We start from the raw sequence: 18,699 nt of genomic DNA on the forward strand, positions 1-18,699 counted from the left end.
TGTTTGGATTCGGAGGGAGACTGCTGTGTTTGGATTCGGAGGGAGACTGCTGTGTTTGGATTCGGAGGGAGACTGCTGTGTTTGGATTCGGAGGGAGACTGCTGTGTTTGGATTCGGAGGGAGACTGCTGTGTTTGGATTCGGAGGGAGACTGCTGTGTTTGGATTCGGAGGGAGACTGCTGTGTTTGGATTCGGAGGGAGACTGCTGTGTTTGGATTCGGAGGGAGACTGCTGTGTTTGGATTCGGAGGGAGACTGCTGTGTTTGGATTTACGTAACAAGGCAATGAATGTTTGACAGCCAAAGCGGAGGGAAATGTAAGCGATTGTCTTGCGGAACGGTCGCTGGTTATTTATATTGCCCGTGAAGACGATTCCTCCCCCTTTTCCTGGTCATGTGAGCCCTGAACTCCCACAGAGCGCCATTGGTGTTTCCTACCAACCCAGAGGTTCTGAGGTACAGTACTGTCACTTTCCCAGGGACAGATTTATTTTCTCATACCATTGCTTAACAGCTTCTGTAAATTCTTCCCCAGCCGAGTCTCTCCGACACTTTGTAAACAGCCACAAAATGGATGAAAACACGAGTCTATCTGCTGCTTGTGATTGTGTGAATCAGTGTTTTAAAAACTGCCTACCTGCCTCCTCCTCGGGCCTTTAAAGAACTCACCGTTGAGAGACTGAGTCATTGTAACAGAGGAAGGATTATGAACCTTCTCAGCGATGTCCTAAAACCTTGAATAAGTGAATGAATGACCTCTTAAACGGCAATATGGCCTCAAGGGATCATGGCTGGGATTGGCTACGGACCATAGAATTGAAGAAACAATAGGCTATGGATGCCTAGATGCGATTTTAAACACAAAGGCAATGTACGTGACACGACACCCACCATAGCCCACACATGGCATATTATCCCCATTATCAGCATGATGCTGTGTCTTCAATATCACTCAGTCTGGCACAGAGAAACGTCTGATCCATCACATGTCTTCACACTGTTCTAAGTCTTCATATTGAGTAGGGTGTTGACAATATCCCCCGCAGTGACCAGGGTCATCCTATCAAATCATGGCTTGATGCTCTGAACGGATGGACTCTGTCTCGCTCTGTGTGCCCCGGTGGAATTGATCAAGAGTCCAGCCAATAAGGATTGTTCTGTTGGTGTGTTCAGCCAGTGTGTGAGAGTGTACCTGAGAGAAGGGGCATGCTATAGGGTGGTAGCACCAGTACGTTTGTCACAAGTCACTTAAGTGAGGCTTTATTAGGGGTCTTGATTTCAATGGCACGTTTCCTGTAAAAACTTGTATTTTATTTATTATTTTAAGTTTGAATTATTAAGGAACAGACTCTCCCAAAATGTTAATCTGTGTTCCAGTGCCTCGGGGCATTTGTCTCCCTGCTCCGTCCACACCACTGTTACAAACACTGGCCAGCTATGGCTCTTGGATGATTGGCATTGACAGGACCGGACAGGGAGACTGATATAACACCCGTTAAGAGAACCAGTCCTGTGCTGCTGAAACTCAATAGCCGTGTTTGAGGTACAAACTTACACCGGTGGGCAATTCCAAAAACCTTTTTTTCTTTCTGCCCCCCTCATTTCGAGAAAGAAAGTTGATCTTAACGGGCTGGAAAAACAGCCATGACTAACTCTCCAGGAATGTCTCCTGGTCAAAAAGAGAACGGCAGCTATTTTCTGCCATAAAGAGACTTAATTCTGTTGAATTTCGTTGGAGAGATTCCTAAAGCTTTCTCTGTCTGTCTGTCTGTCTGTCTGCGTGTGTGTGTGTGTGTGTGTGTGTGTGTGTGTGTGTGTGTGTGTGTGTGTGTGTGTGTGTGTGTGTGTGTGTGTGCTTCTAAAAGGTCTAATTCTGTTGAATCGAGTATAGAAAATCCCTAAAGCCTGCATATTCCGTTAAGCTCTCTTTACTGATTCTAGACCTGCTTTCAATTAAAATGGTAGGAGCCACATTGTGTGGTGCTCAGTTTGCTCAGAGGTGGGAAGAGCCTCTGTCTTTTCATGGGTATCGTCCTTAAAGCAGACACCGTGCTGTTTCACTAATCTCCACAATGATCATTACTTTTACTACCAACAAATGCAGGTAATGTAGGTTTTTAGATCAGGGAATGATGCAAGATTAAGCAGATTTCTTTGTCATCTTCCCTGGTAGTTTGACTTGAGCTCCAAACATGACGTTTGTTAAGTGTGTGGTTTGCAGTCTGAGTGGAATAGGTTCTTTTAATTGCACCTCCGTACACCACAGACCTACAGGGGAAGCTGCCCTGCATTTGCACTGCATATCAAACACTTAAAACTCTATTGCTCTGAGTTGATTTGAGCCGATCTCACCACTCAGTGTTAATAAGAGTAAAGATGTCGGCGCAGCAGTGATAGATACCGTCTGGCAGGCGGCTGGAAAATCAGGAGCCACCCTGTCGATTAAATGGGAGAATTGTGATTAATTTAGTGTTAGCTTTAGAATCTCCTGTCTATAACACACACACACACACACACACACACACACACACACACACACACACACACACACACACACACACACACACACACACACACACACACACACACACACACACACACACACACACACACACACACACACACACACAGACACAGAGACACACACAGACACAGACACACACACAGACACACACACACACAAATCGAAGAACTCACCTCAGGTCCACTGCAGATCTGATGAGGCAACAGGAAAGGGAGGCCACCACTGTGGCAACAGGAAAGGGAGGCCACCACTGTGGCAACAGGAAAGGGAGGCCACCACTGTGGCAACAGGAAAGGGAGGCCACCACTGTGGCAACAGGAAAGGAGGCCACCACTGTGGCAACAGGAAAGAGAGGCCACCACTGTGGCAACAGGAAAGGGAGGCCACCACTGAAGCTCCAGTGCCTAAATACAAAGTGAAGAGCATGGAGAAGGTGCTCAGGCCACTGGTCAGTCACTCATCTAGGCAGCCAGTCATCCAGCCAGTCAGCCAGGCTGATAAAGTACACTCCCACCTGTGTGTGAGGTTGGGTGTTGTGATAGTGTCTCCTTTCGTTTCCATTAAATGGACAATATAGTACCGGTTCTGTTCTTTCCCTCCCTCTGTTGACGTTCCGTCCTAACTAACCCCAGTTTCCTCCCTATTTTCCAACATAGCTATTTAATGACGTCCCTGGGGTCCTCAGGCAGCTGTGAGGCCTGGGGCGGCCATGTATATGCCAGGCTATATGCATCACACATCTGGAGGCAGGTCACCTTTCAGGCATTGTTTTCAAGGTTGTATTTGACGGTTCCTCGCTGCCTAGAATGTCCTGTACCGAACACAGTGCTGCATGTCCAGATCAGAATCTCCCTGAGAGGCAGACCTACAGGATGGATCCTCTGTCACTGCAGCCACATCAACTCAGAGGCCTTTCAGGTTCTATGTGGACTTTTACTGTGAGAGTGAATGTGTAGTGGAGAAATGTGCAGTGTTTCCCTTTGTCTGTCTTATACAGTAATAGAGAGAGCATAGAAACCAGGCTGTTTTGTGTTTGTATGACGACACCACTATGGAGGTGTTTGTTTGTGTGTTGCTGCTTCATCTCTCACACACCAACAGTTAGAAGCGATGTGGTGCTGAGTGGAGACGGGGTCTCAGCGGTGCCCGGGGGTCTCTGCTCTCAGCCTTCTCTGAAGTGGGATATATTCCAGAGCTGTCATTCTCTCACCTCCCTCACCTCCCTCACCCCAACCCCCTGAGAGGGGAGCCCAAAGCCTGTAGAGAGAGAGACACACACACAGCTTCAACACTTCTTCCTGTCTGCAGACACACAGCTTCAACCGAGCCAGAACAAACAACAACCACTGACTCCGCATCGCCAGGGAAACAGCCCGGTCAACCAAAACATTCACACAGGCCACCATCACATTAACAGGCCTCACATCGAATTCTTCCCCATTTTGTGTGTGTGTGTGTGTGTGTGTGTGTGTGTGTGTGTGTGTGTGTGTGTGTGTGTGTGTGTGTGTGTGTGTGTGTGTGTGTGTGTGTGTGTGTGTGTGTGTGTGTGTGTGTGTGTGTGTGTGTGTGTGAGAAGTGGCCCAATGTTTTTAAAGACCAGATCGTTTAACTTCTATATTATAGTATACTTGCACCGTGTTTCCATTTCGGTCAGGGTTTCTTTCAAAATAAAATGTTGTCGCTGTGTCGTTTCTTGACATACGCCGCTCGGCAGAGACCGAGGTTTCAGATCAATGGCTTTAAACGCGGGAAATAATTATCACAGATGAAAGTAGGGAGAGGAACACAAACAGCCTGTGGATTCAGCCTTTTAATTAGTGTTGTGAAATCTTTTCTCACTACAGCAAATGAGCTTCCCTGGGTTCTGGAGCGTTCTGTCAGGGACACATGCATTACTTTACACCAACTTGGATCACAGCCAGGAGTAGTTCAGGCTGGGGTTATTACCTCTTACACATGGATTAGGAATGGATCGGATTTAGAAAAATGTATTTGTGTCCCATTTCTGTCTGATTTGAGACCAGGCCCACTCATACACAGATACGTAGGCATATTTCCTGATGAAACACATGAAACTGGTTGTACAGCTGTGTAGCTGGAGGCAGTAGCATACTGGCAGAACTCAAGCCTCTTTTGATCTGTCTCCTTGTGCTCTCCTCTCTCTATCTCTCTCTCTCTCCTCCTCTCTCTCACTCTCCTCCTCTCTCTCGCTCTCCTCCTCTCCTCTCTCTCTCTCTCTCTCTCTCTCTCCTCTCTCTCTCCTCCTCTCTCTCTCGCTCTCCTCTCGCTCTCTCCTCCTCTCTCTCTCGCTCTCCTCCTCTCTCTCTCGCTCTCCTCCTCTCTCTCTCGCTCTCCTCCTCTCTCTCTCGCTCTCCTCCTCTCTCTCTCGCTCTCCTCCTCTCTCTCGCTCTCCTCCTCTCTCTCTCGCTCTCCTCCTCTCTCTCTCGCTCTCCTCCTCTCCCTCTCTCTCTCGCGCTCTCCTCCTCATTCTCTCGCTCTCCTCCTCTTCTCTCTCGCTCTCCTCCTCTCTCTCTCGCTCTCCTCCTCTCTCTCTCTCTCTCTCCTCCTCTCTCTCTCTCGCTCTCCTCTCCTCTCTCTCTCGCGCTCTCCTCCTCTCTCTCTCGCTCTCTCCTCCTCTCTCTCTCTCGCTCCTCTCCTCTCTCTCTCTCGCTCTCCTCCTCTCTCTCTCGCTCTCCTCCTCTCTCTCTCGCTCTCCTCCTCTCTCTCTCGCTCTCCTCCTCTCTCGCTCTCCTCCTCTCTCGCTCTCCTCCTCTCTCTCTCTCGCTCTCCTCCTCTCTCTCTCTCTCTCTCTCTCTCTCGCTCTCTCGCTCTCTCTCGCTCTCTCGCTCTCGCTCTCCTCCTCTCGCTCTCGCTCTCCTCCTCTCTCTCTCAACAGCAGAACAGAAATTAAAAACATGAACTTTTAACACCAACCCTCCTCCCTCTTCCTCCCCAGGTATGCCCCGGTTCTCCAGCCAGCCAGCAGCAGCCAGCATACGCCTGGGAGACAGCCAGGTTCTGGCCTGCGATGTCAACCCAGACCTGGTGCCTTTAGCCCGGTGGGAGCGTGAGCGTGAGCCCCTGGAGCTGAGCTCTAGGTTGGTGCAGCTACCCAACGGAGCCCTGGTGGTGAGCAACGCTTCGGAGGCCGACGCTGGGCTCTACCGCTGCATGGTGGAGAACGCTGGGCCCGCCAAGACCAGTGAAGAGGCCCAGCTCACAATACTGCCAGGTAATACTATAGATACTATATAGCTCTACATACTGCCAGGTAATACTATAGATACTATATAACAAGGACCGATCTAGACGTCTGTAGTGCGTGCAATAACCTTTCTTCAGCATCTCTGCTTTGGCAGAGGAAATAAAAGGTACAGTAATTGTATAATTAAGCAATAAGGCCTTAGGGGATGTGGTATATGGCCAATATACCACGGCTAAGGGCTGTTATTATGCAAGACGCAACGTGGAGTGCCTGGATACGGCCATGAGCCGTGGTATATTGGCCATATACCACAAACCCCCAAGGTGCCTTATTGCTATTATAAACTGGTTACCAAAGTCAAGTAAAAAATGATTTTGTTATTCCCATGGTATACGATCTGATATACCACGGCTTTCAGCCAATCAGCATTCAGAGTTCGAACCACCCAGTTTAGAATTAAGAACGGTATCTTACAGCATTCAATCGTTAGAATTGTCAGAGTCGTTTCCCTGTTCCTTTCTCTGCTGTTGTCATTCTAATGGAATCTAGAAAGAACAAAACCCTGTCCTGAAACACTTACATCAAACGGTTCAACGTTCTGGGCAAAGACACAAAACATCCACATCAAATTAGATATTTTTATTGATCAAATAACATGTAAAACGACCACTATTTGTGCAGTATTAATTTACCATCCTTTCAAACCACTTAATGTAAATGTACATTACTGTGTTGTACATAGGCTGGTCCTCTAGGGTTGTACCTGTAGACTTTCTATCACCATGAAGAAAACTATGTACACTACAGTAATTGAGTACATTGAGACATCAGGTGGTGTGTGATGATGTGGCTCATCTGGTAGAGCATGGTGTCTACAGTACTATGGTTGTATCTGGTAGAGCATGGTTCCTGTAGTGCTATGGTTGTATCTGGTAGAGCATGGTGTCTACAGTACTATGGTTGTATCTGGTAGAGCATGGTGTCTACAGTACTATGGTTGTATCTGGTAGAGCATGGTGTCTACAGTACTATGGTTGTATCTGGTAGAGCATGGTGTCTGCAGTACTATGGTTGTATCTGGTAGAGCATGGTTCCTGCAGTGCTATGTTTGTATCTGGTAGAGCATGGTGTCTACAGTACTATGGTTGTATCTGGTAGAGCATGGTGTCTACAGTACTATGGTTGTATCTGGTAGAGCATGGTGTCTACAGTACTATGGTTGTATCTGGTAGAGCATGGTGTCTACAGTACTATGGTTGTATCTGGTAGAGCATGGTGTCTACAGTACTATGGTTGTATCTGGTAGAGCATGGTGTCTGCAGTACTATGGTTGTATCTGGTAGAGCATGGTGTCTACAGTACTATGGTTGTATCTGGTAGAGCATGGTGTCTGCAGTACTATGGTTGTATCTGGTAGAGCATGGTGTCTACAGTGCTATGGTTGTATCTGGTAGAGCATGGTGTCTACAGTACTATGGTTGTATCTGGTAGAGCATGGTGTCTGCAGTGCTATGGTTGTATCTGGTAGAGCATGGTGTCTGCAGTGCTATCGTTGTATCTGGTAGAGCATGGTGTCTACAGTACTATGGTTGTATCTGGTAGAGCATGGTGTCTGCAGTGCTATCGTTGTATCTGGTAGAGCATGGTGTCTACAGTGCTATGGTTGTATCTGGTAGAGCATGGTGTCTACAGTACTATGGTTGTATCTGGTAGAGCATGGTGTCTGCAGTACTATGGTTGTATCTGGTAGAGCATGGTGTCTACAGTACTATGGTTGTATCTGGTAGAGCATGGTGTCTGCAGTGCTATCGTTGTATCTGGTAGAGCATGGTGTCTGCAGTGCTATGGTTGTATCTGGTAGAGCATGGTGTCTACAGTACTATGGTTGTATCTGGTAGAGCATGGTGTCTACAGTACTATGGTTGTATCTGGTAGAGCATGGTGTCTACAGTACTATGGTTGTATCTGGTAGAGCATGGTGTCTGCAGTGCTATGGTTGTATCTGGTAGAGCATGGTGTCTACAGTACTATGGTTGTATCTGGTAGAGCATGGTGTCTACAGTGCTATGGTTGTATCTGGTAGAGCATGGTGTCTACAGTACTATGGTTGTATCTGGTAGAGCATGGTGTCTACAGTACTATGGTTGTATCTGGTAGAGCATGGTGTCTATAGTACTATGGTTGTATCTGGTAGAGCATGGTGTCTACAGTGCTATGGTTGTATCTGGTAGAGCATGGTGTCTACAGTGCATGATTGTATCTGGTAGAGCATGGTGTCTGCAGTACTATGGTTGTATCTGTTAGAGCATGGTGTCTACAGTGCTATGGTTGTATCTGGTAGAGCATGGTGTCTACAGTACTATGGTTGTATCTGGTAGTGCATGGTATCTTAATTCACTATGGTTGTATCTGGTAGAGCATGGTGTCTGCAGTACTATGGTTGTATCTGGTAGAGCATGGTGTCTACAGTGCTATGGTTGTATCTGGTAGAGCATGGTGTCTGCAGTACTATGGTTGTATCTGGTAGAGCATGGTGTCACAGTTATGGTTGTATCTGGTAGAGCATGGTGTTTGCTATGGTTGTATCTGGTAGAGCATGGTGTCTGCTGTACTATGGTTGTATCTGGTAGAGCATGGTGTCTACAGTGCTATGGTTGTATCTGGTAGAGCATGGTGTCTACAGTACTATGGTTGTATCTGGTAGAGCATGGTGTCTGCAGTGCTAACATCTGGTAGAGCATGCTGTCTACAGTACTATGGTTGTATCTGGTAGAGCATGGTGTCTGCAGTGCTATGGTTGTATCTGGTAGAGCATGGTGTCTATAGTACTATGGTTGTATCTGGTAGAGCATGGTGTCTACAGTACTGTATGGTTGTATCTGGTAGAGCATGGTGTCTGCAGTACTATGGTTGTATCTGGTAGAGCATGGTGTCTGTAGTCTATGCTTGTATCTAATTTAGAGCATGGTGCAGTACTATGGTTGTATCTGTAGAGCATGTGTCTACAGTACTATGGTTGTATCTGGTAGAGCATGGTGTCTACAGTACTATGGTTGTATCTGGTAGAGCATGGTGTCTGCAGTGCTATGGTTGTATCTGGTAGAGCATGGTGTCTATAGTACTATGGTTGTATCTGGCAGAGCATGGTCATCTCAGTACTATGGTTGTATCTGGTAGAGCATGGTGTCTGCAGTCTATGGTTGTATCTGGTAGAGCATGGTGTCTACAGTACTATGGTTGTATCTGCTAGAGCATGGTGTCTACAGTGCTATGGTTGTATCTGGTAGAGCATGGTGTCTACAGTACTATGGTTGTATCTGGTAGAGCATGGTGTCTACAGTGCTATGGTTGTATCTGGTGGTCATGGTGTCTACAGTACTATGGTTGTATCTGGTAGAGCATGGTGTCTACAGTGCTATGGTTGTATCTGGTAGAGCATGGTGTCACAGTACTATGGTTGTATCTGGTAGAGCATGCTATCATTTACAGTACTCCATGGTTATCTGGTAGAGCATGGTTCCTGCAGTACTATGGTTGTATCTGGTAGAGCATGGTGTCTATAGTACTATGGTTGTATCTGGTAGAGCATGGTTCCTCCCCAGTACTATGGTTGTATCTGGTAGAGCATGGTGTCTATAGTACTATGGTTGTATCTGGTAGAGCATGGTGTCTACAGTACTATGGTTGTATCACAAGAGCATGGTGTCTGTAGTGCTATCGTTGTATCTGGTAGAGCATGGTGTCTTAGTGCTATCGTTGTATCTGGTAGAACATGGTCTCTACAGTACTATGTTGTATCTGGTAGAGCATGCTGTCTACAGTACTATGGTTGTATCTAATAGAGCATGGTGTCTGCAGTGCTATCGTTGTATCTGGTAGAGCATGGTGTCTCTTAGTGCTATCTTGTATCTTCCATGGTGTCTACAGTACTATGGTTGTATCTGGTAGAGCATTGTGTCTACAGTACTATGGTTGTATCTGGTAGAGCATGGTGTCTGCAGTGCTATGGTTGTATCTGGTAGAGCATGGTGTCTACAGTCCTATGGTTGTATCTGGTAGAGCATGGTGTCTGTAGTACTATGGTTGTATCTGGTAGAACATGGTGCTTGCAGTGCTATGGTTGTATCTGGTAGAGCATGCTGTCTACAGTACTATGGTTGTATCTGGTAGAGCATGGTGTTACAGTACTATGGTTGTATCTGGTAGAACATGGTGTCTTGCAGTGCTATGGTTGTACCATCTCTAGAGCATGCTGCAGTACTATGGTTGTATCTAATAGAGCATGGTGTCTGCAGTGCTATCGTTGTATCTGGTAGAGCATGGTGTCTGTAGTGCTAACGTTTTCTGATAGAGCATGGTGTCTGCAGTGCTATCTTGTATCTGGTAGAGCATGGTGTCTACAGTGCTATGGTTGTATCTGGTAGAGCATGGTGTCTACAGTGCTATGGTTGTATCTGGTAGAGCATGGTGTCTACAGATACTATGGTTGTATCTGATAGAGCATGGTGTCTACAGTACTATGGTTGTATCTTAGAGCATGCTGTCCCAGTACTATGGTTGTATCTGGTAGAGCATGGTGTCTACAGTACTATGGTTGTATCTGGTAGAACATGGTGCTTGCAGTGCTATGGTTGTATCTGGTAGAGCATGCTGTCTACAGTACTATGGTTGTATCCCTAATAGAGCATGGTGTCTGCAGTGCTTCTCGTTGTATCTGGTAGAGCATGGTGTCTGTAGTGCTATGGTTGTATCTGGTAGAGCATGGTGTCTGCAGTGCTATCGTTGTATCTGGTAGAACATGGTGTTGCAGACTATGGTTGTATCTGGTAGAGCATGCTGTCTACAGTACTATGGTTGTATCTAATAGAGCATGGTGTCTACAGTACTATGGTTGTATCTGGTAGAGCATGGTGTCTACAGTGCTATGGTTGTATCTGGTAGAGCTGTCTACAGTACTATGGTTGTATCTGGTAGAGCATGATCCTGTCTCCACAGTACTATGGTTGTATCTAGAGCGTGGTGTCTACAGTACTATGGTTGTATCTGGTAGAGCATGGTGTCTACAGTGCTATGGTTGTATCTGGTAGAGCATGGTGTCTACAGTACTATGGTTGTATCTGGTAGAGCATGCTGTCTACAGTACTATGGTTGTCCCTAATAGAGCATGGTGTCTACAGTACTATGGTTGTATCTGGTAGAGCATGGTGTCTACAGTCACTATGGCTCTGTATCCTAGAGCATGGTCCTCCAGTCTATGGTTGTATCTGGTAGAGCATGGTGTCTACAGTACTATGGTTGTATCTGGTAGAGCATGGTGTCTACAGTACTATGGTTGTATCTGGTAGAGCATGGTGTCTACAGTACTATGGTTGTATCTCTAGAGCATGGTGTCTACAGACTATCAGTTGTATCTGGTAGAGCATGGTGTCTACAGTGCTATGGTTGTATCTGGTAGAGCATGGTGTCTCCTACTATGGTTGTATCTGTAGAGCATGGTGTCGCCAGTACTATGGTTGTATCTGATAGAGCATGGTGTCTCCCAGTGCTATGGTTGTATCTGGTAGAGCATGGTGTCTACAGTGCTATGGTTGTATCTGGTAGAGCATGGTGTCTACAGTGCTATGGTTGTATCTGGTAGAGCATGGTGTCTACAGTACTATGGTTGTATCTGATAGAGCATGGTGTCTACAGTGCTATGGTTGTATCTGGTAGAGCATGGTGTCTACAGTGCTATGGTTGTATCTGGTAGAGCATGGTGTCTACAGTGCTATGGTTGTATCTGGTAGAGCATGGTGTCTACAGTACTATGGTTGTATCTGGTAGAGCATGGTGTCTACAGTACTATGGTTGTATCTTAGAGCATGGTGTCTACAGTCTATGGTTGTATCTGGTAGAGCATGGTGTCTACAGTGCTATGGTTGTATCTGGTAGAGCATGGTGTCTACAGTGCTATGGTTGTATCTGGTAGAGCATGGTGTCTACAGTACTCCAGTTGTATCTGATAGAGCATGGTGTCTACAGTGCTATGGTTGTATCTGGTAGAGCATGGTGTCTACAGTGCTATGGTTGTATCTGGTAGAGCATGGTGTCTACAGTGCTATGGTTGTATCTGGTAGAGCATGGTGTCTACAGTGCTATGGTTGTATCTGGTAGAGCATGGTGTCTACAGTACTATGGTTGTATCTGGTAGAGCATGGTGTCTACAGTACTATGGTTGTATCTGGTAGAGCATGGTGTCTACAGTACTATGGTTGTATCTGGTAGAGCATGGTTCCTGCAGTCTTATGGTTGTGGGTTGGATTCCCACAGGGGACCAGTATTAAATGTATGTGCTCACTACTATTATTTGCCCCCAACAAGAGTGTCTTAACATGGAAGTGGACTTAATCCACTGGTTTTCATAGAAATAAGTATGCATTTGCAAAGTATTTCAAGTCGCTCTGTAAGAGCGTATCTGCAAGTATTTTTAAATTCCACAGTAATGGTTGTATCATATTAACTGTTATCAGACAGTTTGAATCTGGTAAACATGGTGTCAAATACATTTATTTAAAAAATTCAATAAAAAAAATCACAAAAGTAGTGCAGTGGGCCTTTACTAGTCTGTATTAGTACCCCGATTATAGACATGGTGTCGGGCAGTACAAATAATCTGTATCTGGTAGAGCATGGTGTCTGTAGACTACTATGGTTGTATCTGGCAGACCCATGGTGTCAGTACTACTGCCAGTTGTATCTGGTAGACTTGCATGGTGTCTACAGTACTATGGTTGTATCCAGTAGACACATTTGTCCCAGCCTATGAAGTTGTAGTATATCATGGTGTACTACGTAGAACACCAAATAATCATGCAGAGCAGAATTGTCTACAGTACTATTTCAAAATCTGAAAAGTGCATGTTGTCTACAAGTACCTAAAGGTATCTGATTCCCAAACATTGTCTAACAAAGTCACTACAGGATGAATCTGGAGAATGAGTGTCTAAAGCAAGCTGGTCCTGGGGCTCTGTGTCAAACACACCCCACAGAGCCCCAGGACAGTCTACAGTACACAATTAAACCCAACCAAATCATGAGGAAATCATTGGTAGAAAAGAATGAACAAAAACATGGTTGTATTTGGTAAACAGGAGTCACGGTGGCAGAATGGTTGTATCTGGTAGAGCATGGTGTCTACAGTACTATGGTTGTATCTGGTAGAGCATGGTGTCTACAGTACTATGGTTGTATCTGGTAGAGCATGGTGTCTGCAGTGCTATCGTTGTATCTGGTAGAGCATGGTGTCTACAGTACTATGCTTAGCCTTTTGTTAACACTGTCATCTCAGATTTTCACAATATGCTTTTCAACCATAGCTACACAAGCATTTGTGTAAGAGTATTGATAGCTAGCATAGCATTAAGCCTAGCATTCAGCAGGCAACATTTTCACAAAAACAAGAAAAGCATTCAAATAAAATAATATACCTTTGAAGAACTTCGGATGTTTTCAATGAGGAGACTCTGTTAGATAGCAAATGTTCAGTTTTTCCAAAAATATTATTTGTGTAGGAGAAATCGCTCCGTTTTGTTCATCACGTTTGGCTAAGAAAAAAAACAGAAAATTCAGTCATTACAAAGCCAAACTTTTTTCCAAACTAGCTCCATAATATTGACAGAAACATGGCAAACGTTGTTTAGAATCAATCCTCAAGGTGTTTTTCACATATCTATTCGATGATAAATCATTCGTGGCAGTTTGGTTTCTCCTCTGAACCAAATGGAAAAATGCACGCAGCTGGAGATTACGCAATAATTGCAATGGAGGACACCAAGCGAGCACCTGGTAAATGTCGTCTCTTATGGTCAATCTTCCAATGATATGCCTACAAATACGTCACAATGCTGCAGACACCTTGGGGAAACGACAGAAAGTGTAGGCTCATTCCTTGCGCATTCACAGCCATATAAGGAGACATTGGAACACAGCGCCTCCAAAATCTGGGGCATTTCCTGTTTGAAATGTCATCTTGGTTTTGCCTGTATCATCAGTTCTGTGGCACTCACAGATAATATCTTTGCAGTTTTGGAAACGTCAGAGTGTTTTCTTTCCAAAGCTGTCAATTATATGCATCGTCGAGCATCTTTTCGTGACAAAATATCTTGTTTAAAACGGGAACTTTCTTTTATCCAAAAATTAAAAGAGCGCCCCCTATATTGAAGAAGTTAAGGAAAGCTTTGATTATGTACAGACTCAGTGAGCAAAGCCTTGCTATTGAGAGAGGCCGCCGTAGACAGACCTGGCACTCGAGAAGAAACTGAGCTGCACTTCCTAACCTCCTGCCCAATGTATGACCATATTAGAGACACATATTTCCCTCAGATTACAGATTCACAAAGAATTTGAAAACAAACCAGATTTTGATAAACTCCCATATCTACTGGGTGAAATACCACAGTGTGCATCACAGCACCAAATTGGATTAAAACATTTTTTTAACCTTTATTTAATTAGGCAAGTCAGTTCAAAACAAATTCTTATTTACAATGACTGCCTACCCCGGCAAAACCCGGACGACGCTGGGCCAATTGTGCTCCACCCTATGGGACTCCCAATCACGGCCGGATGTGATGGATTCGAACCAGGTACTGCAGTGTTGCATTGGGATATAAAAGTCTTGCACCACTCGGGAGCCCAAAAGGTCAACCAGTGAATAACAAACACCGTTGTAAATACAACCCATATTTATGCTTATTTATTTTTCGTTTTCTACTTTAACCATTTGTACATCGTTACAACACTGTGTATATGCATAATATGACATTTGTAATGTCTTTATTCTTTGGGAACTTCTGTGAGTGTAATGTTTACTGTTAATTTTTTTCATTTCATTGTTTATTCCACTTTTGTACATTTATCTACTCCACTTGCTTTGGCAATGTTAATGTGTTTCCCATGCCAATAAAGCCCCTTGAATTGAGAGAGAGATGCACACACGGCGAGAGAGAGAGAGCCCCCAGTGGGCTTATCAGAAGGAACCCCCCCCCAATTCTTAAAATAATTAAGAGGTTATTAATTAAGAGGTTAATCATACCTTCAGAGTCACTGTCTTTTCGCCATCTCAAGGGGTTAACTTTGGGCAAAGCAGTTCAGCCAGTTGGGTGACCTCCTGAGTGGTCACCAGAGGTGTTGTTCATTTTACTGATTCAGATCTCAGGATGGGAGTCTTTTGAACTGAGAAATGAGGACACACGTTAGCCAGAGGTCAACCCTGTTCTTTGTTTGGACAGAAACCGGAGAGGAGAGAGAACTGGAGTTCCTGGTAGAGCCACTTCCTGTGACCAAAGTGGTGGGGGCCAGTTTGCTGCTGCCGTGTGTGGTGACGGGTTATCCAACGCCCTACGTCCGATGGATGGTGGGAGACAAGCTTGTTGAGGAGAGGTGAGTTGGACCCGAAAGCCTTATTCTTAGAGAGGATTTTAAAGGTGTATTCCTTGTGAACCTATTTCTTCCAACTCAACAGTATAAATCAAATGTCTCAAATGACTGTAAATGACCTCCAATGGCTGTAAATGACCTCAAATGGCTGTAAATGACCTCAAATGGCTATAAATGACCTCAAATGGCTATAAATGACCTCAAATGGCTGTAAATGACCTCAAATGGCTATAAATGACCTCAAATGGCTATAAATGACCTCAAATGGCTATAAATGACCTCAAATGGCTGTAAATGACCTCAAATGGCTGTAAATGACCTCAAATGGCTGTAAATGACCTCAAATGGCTGTAAATGACCTCAAATGGCTATAAATGACCTCAAATGGCTATAAATGACCTCAAATGGCTGTAAATGACCTCAAATGGCTATAAATGACCTCAAATGGCTGTAAATGACCTCAAATGGCTATAAATGACCTCAAATGGCTATAAATGACCTCAAATGGCTGTAAATGACCTCAAATGGCTATAAATGACCTCAAATGGCTGTAAATGACCTCAAATGGCTGTAAATGACCTCAAATGGCTGTAAATGACCTCAAATGGCTATAAATGACCTCAAATGGCTGTAAATGACTCAAATTGTAAATATCCATCCAAATGGCTAGAAATCAAATGGCTATAAATGACCTCAAATGGCTGTAAATGACCTCAAATGGCTGTAAATGACCTCAAATGGCTATAAATGACCTCAAATGGCTATAAATGACCTCAAATGGCTGTAAATGACCTCAAATGGCTGTAAATGACCTCAAATGGCTGTAAATGACCTCAAATGGCTGTCTAACTGGAAATACTTTTTTCATCTCATTGCCATAAGTTACTTTGTTTATATCCATCCATATTAGCACAGAAATCATCAAGTTGTGTTCATTTGTAGTGTTTGAATCAATTTGATGATTGAATCAGTCATTTAACATGTCCGTAAGGTAGTGTGACTATGTTCCTCTAGCCCTCAGACGTTCCTAGTCACACTCCTATAGCAGTACCAGCTTCCTTTGTGCCTTGTGCCCAAAGTGCAAACACTTAAAGAGCTGGCGCCTGTACCCCGAGGTGTTAACGCCACGGGGCCTGAGTTTCTGAGCGTGCCACCGACGGGGCCAACAATACTGCCACTTAAGCAGGGAGACAACAAGGTTGGGCTGCCAGCCGTGTCAGGGAGTTCAGAAATTTAAACCCCGGGAGAGTGTCACACTCTTAGCCCTCCCCTGGGAGAGCTGTGGATCAAGCCAAGACCCTAGGATAGCTGTGTATCAAACCAAACCCCTAGTATAGCTGTGTCAAGCCAAACCCCTTGGGATATCTGTGTATCAAACTAAACCCCTTGGGAGAGCTGTGGATCAAACTCAACCCCTTGGGAGAGCTGTGTATCAAACCAAACCCCTGGGAGAGCTGTGGATCAAACCAAACCCCTGGGAGAGCTGTGGATCAAACCAAACCCCTTGGGAGAGCTGTGGATCAAACCAAACCCCTTGGGAGAGCTGTGTATCAAACCAAACCCCTTGGGAGAGCTGTGTATCAAACCAAACCCCTGGGAGAGCTGTGGATCAAGCCAAACCCCTTGGGAGACCTGTGTATCAAACCAAACCCCTGGGAGAGCTGTGGATCAAGCCAAACCCCTTGGGAGACCTGTGGATCAAGCAAAACCCCTTGGGGGACCTGTGGATCAAGCCAAACCCCTTGGGAGACCTGTGGATCAAGCCAAACCCCTTGGGAGACCTGTGGATCAAGCCAAACCCCTTGGGAGACCTGTGGATCAAGCCAAACCCCTTGGGAGACCTGTGGATCAAGCCAAACCCCTTGGGAGACCTGTGGATCAAACCAAACCCCTGGGAGAGCTGTGGATCAAGCCAAACCCCTTGGGAGACCTGTGGATCAAGCCAAACCCCTTGGGAGACCTGTGGATCAAGCCAAACCCCTTGGGAGACCTGTGGATCAAGCCAAACCCCTTGGGAGACCTGTGGATCAAGCCAAACCCCTTGGGAGACCTGTGGATCAAGCCAAACCCCTTGGGAGACCTGTGGATCAAGCCAAACCCCTTGGGAGACCTGTGGATCAAGCCAAACCCCTTGGGAGACCTGTGGATCAAGCCAAACCCCTTGGGAGAGTTGTGTCAAGCCAAACCCCTTGGGAGACCTGTGGATCAAGCCAAACCCCTTGGGAGAGTTGTGTCAAGCCAAACCCCTTGGGAGATCTGTGGATCAAGCCAAACCCCTTGGGAGAGTTGTGGATCAAGCCAAACCCCTTGGGAGACCTGTGGATCAAGCCAAACCCCTTGGGAGAGCTGTGGATCAAGCCAAACCCCTTGGGAGACCTGTGGATCAAGCCAAACCCCTTGGGAGACCTGTGGATCAAGCCAAACCCCTTGGGAGACCTGTGGATCAAGCCAACCCCCTTGGGAGACCTGTGGATCAAGCCAACCCCCTTGGGAGACCTGTGGATCAAGCCAAACCCCTTGGGAGAGCTGTGGTCAAGCCAAACCCCTTGGGAGAGCTGTGGATCAAGCCAAACCCCTTGGGAGACCTGTGGATCAAGCCAAACCCCTTGGGAGACCTGTGGATCAAGCCAAACCCCTTGGGAGAGTTGTGTGGACAGAATAGCTAACAGAGTGGCTACGTGGCTGAGTTAACCCTTGTATTCATTTTCATTTTTGTCTCTATAGACACTCACAGGACTCTACACACTGACACACACACACAGGGTCGAGTTCTGGCCAATTCCAAAGTTCTCGCCTTGGTTTGTGTGAGGTTTACCTGGTTACCACACAGCCGTGTTTTCAGTTTGTCCCTTCCGGTAATAAGTATGTGAAGGGGAAACCGAGACGAGAGATGAGAGCTCATTATTTTGGTTAAGAACGTTGTCTCGCACATTTTATCACGCCTCTTCTGAAGTTCAGCTTGACAAGGACATTGTCTCCTTCTAAGGAGAGAACATCTTCAACGTAGTGTCAGACACTTTCATATCAGCCTCTGTCTCAGTCCCGGTAGAGTTGACTCTCTCACTATCTTGGTATATTGGTCTTGGATGCAGTGTGTCATTTTTGAAAACTACAGCTGAGTGTGGCAGACTGATAAAAGGAGAGTTGAGTTAAATATTCATTACAATAGATGTTCTTCATTGCGCACATTCCAAATATCCTTGTGGTACTCTGGGATGGGGGGTTGAGGGGGTGCTTACATTGTTAATTAGAGCTTGTGCTGTACAAATGGGAGGTCCTCCTTTCTTCCCCAGGCCACTTTACCCAGGAACACGCACAGCCGTGTGCTGAATACATTAAGTTAGGCCATTCTAACATTGTAACACAGGATTGACAATTAAACAACCTCTGGCAGAGTGGAGATCTGATCTTGTTTCTCCTTCAGCGCGTCCCTTCCCTCCCAGGAAGACTTCAGAGGAAGAGAAGCCCTGTCACTTTGTAATAATTGGAACGGAGGGAGGAAAAGAGGAGGGAATCCGTACTGAGCCTCATAATTGGTCGACTGTATGGAACCA

At 45.6% G+C, this 18,699-nt stretch overlaps 1 protein-coding gene across 1 annotated transcript in view; it reads left to right on the plus strand.

Moving 5' to 3' along the window:
• LOC118380698 (neogenin-like) overlaps positions 1–18,699 on the plus strand; it is a 322,783-nt gene that overhangs the window by 163,837 nt on the left and 140,247 nt on the right. The window contains 2 exon segments of the mRNA XM_052515815.1: positions 5,480–5,755; positions 14,998–15,148. Coding sequence (XP_052371775.1) covers positions 5,480–5,755; positions 14,998–15,148 — 427 coding nt within the window.

Source organism: Oncorhynchus keta, unplaced genomic scaffold, assembly GCF_023373465.1.
Source record: "Oncorhynchus keta strain PuntledgeMale-10-30-2019 unplaced genomic scaffold, Oket_V2 Un_scaffold_3208_pilon_pilon, whole genome shotgun sequence".
Classification (NCBI taxonomy): Eukaryota; Metazoa; Chordata; class Actinopteri; order Salmoniformes; family Salmonidae; genus Oncorhynchus; species Oncorhynchus keta.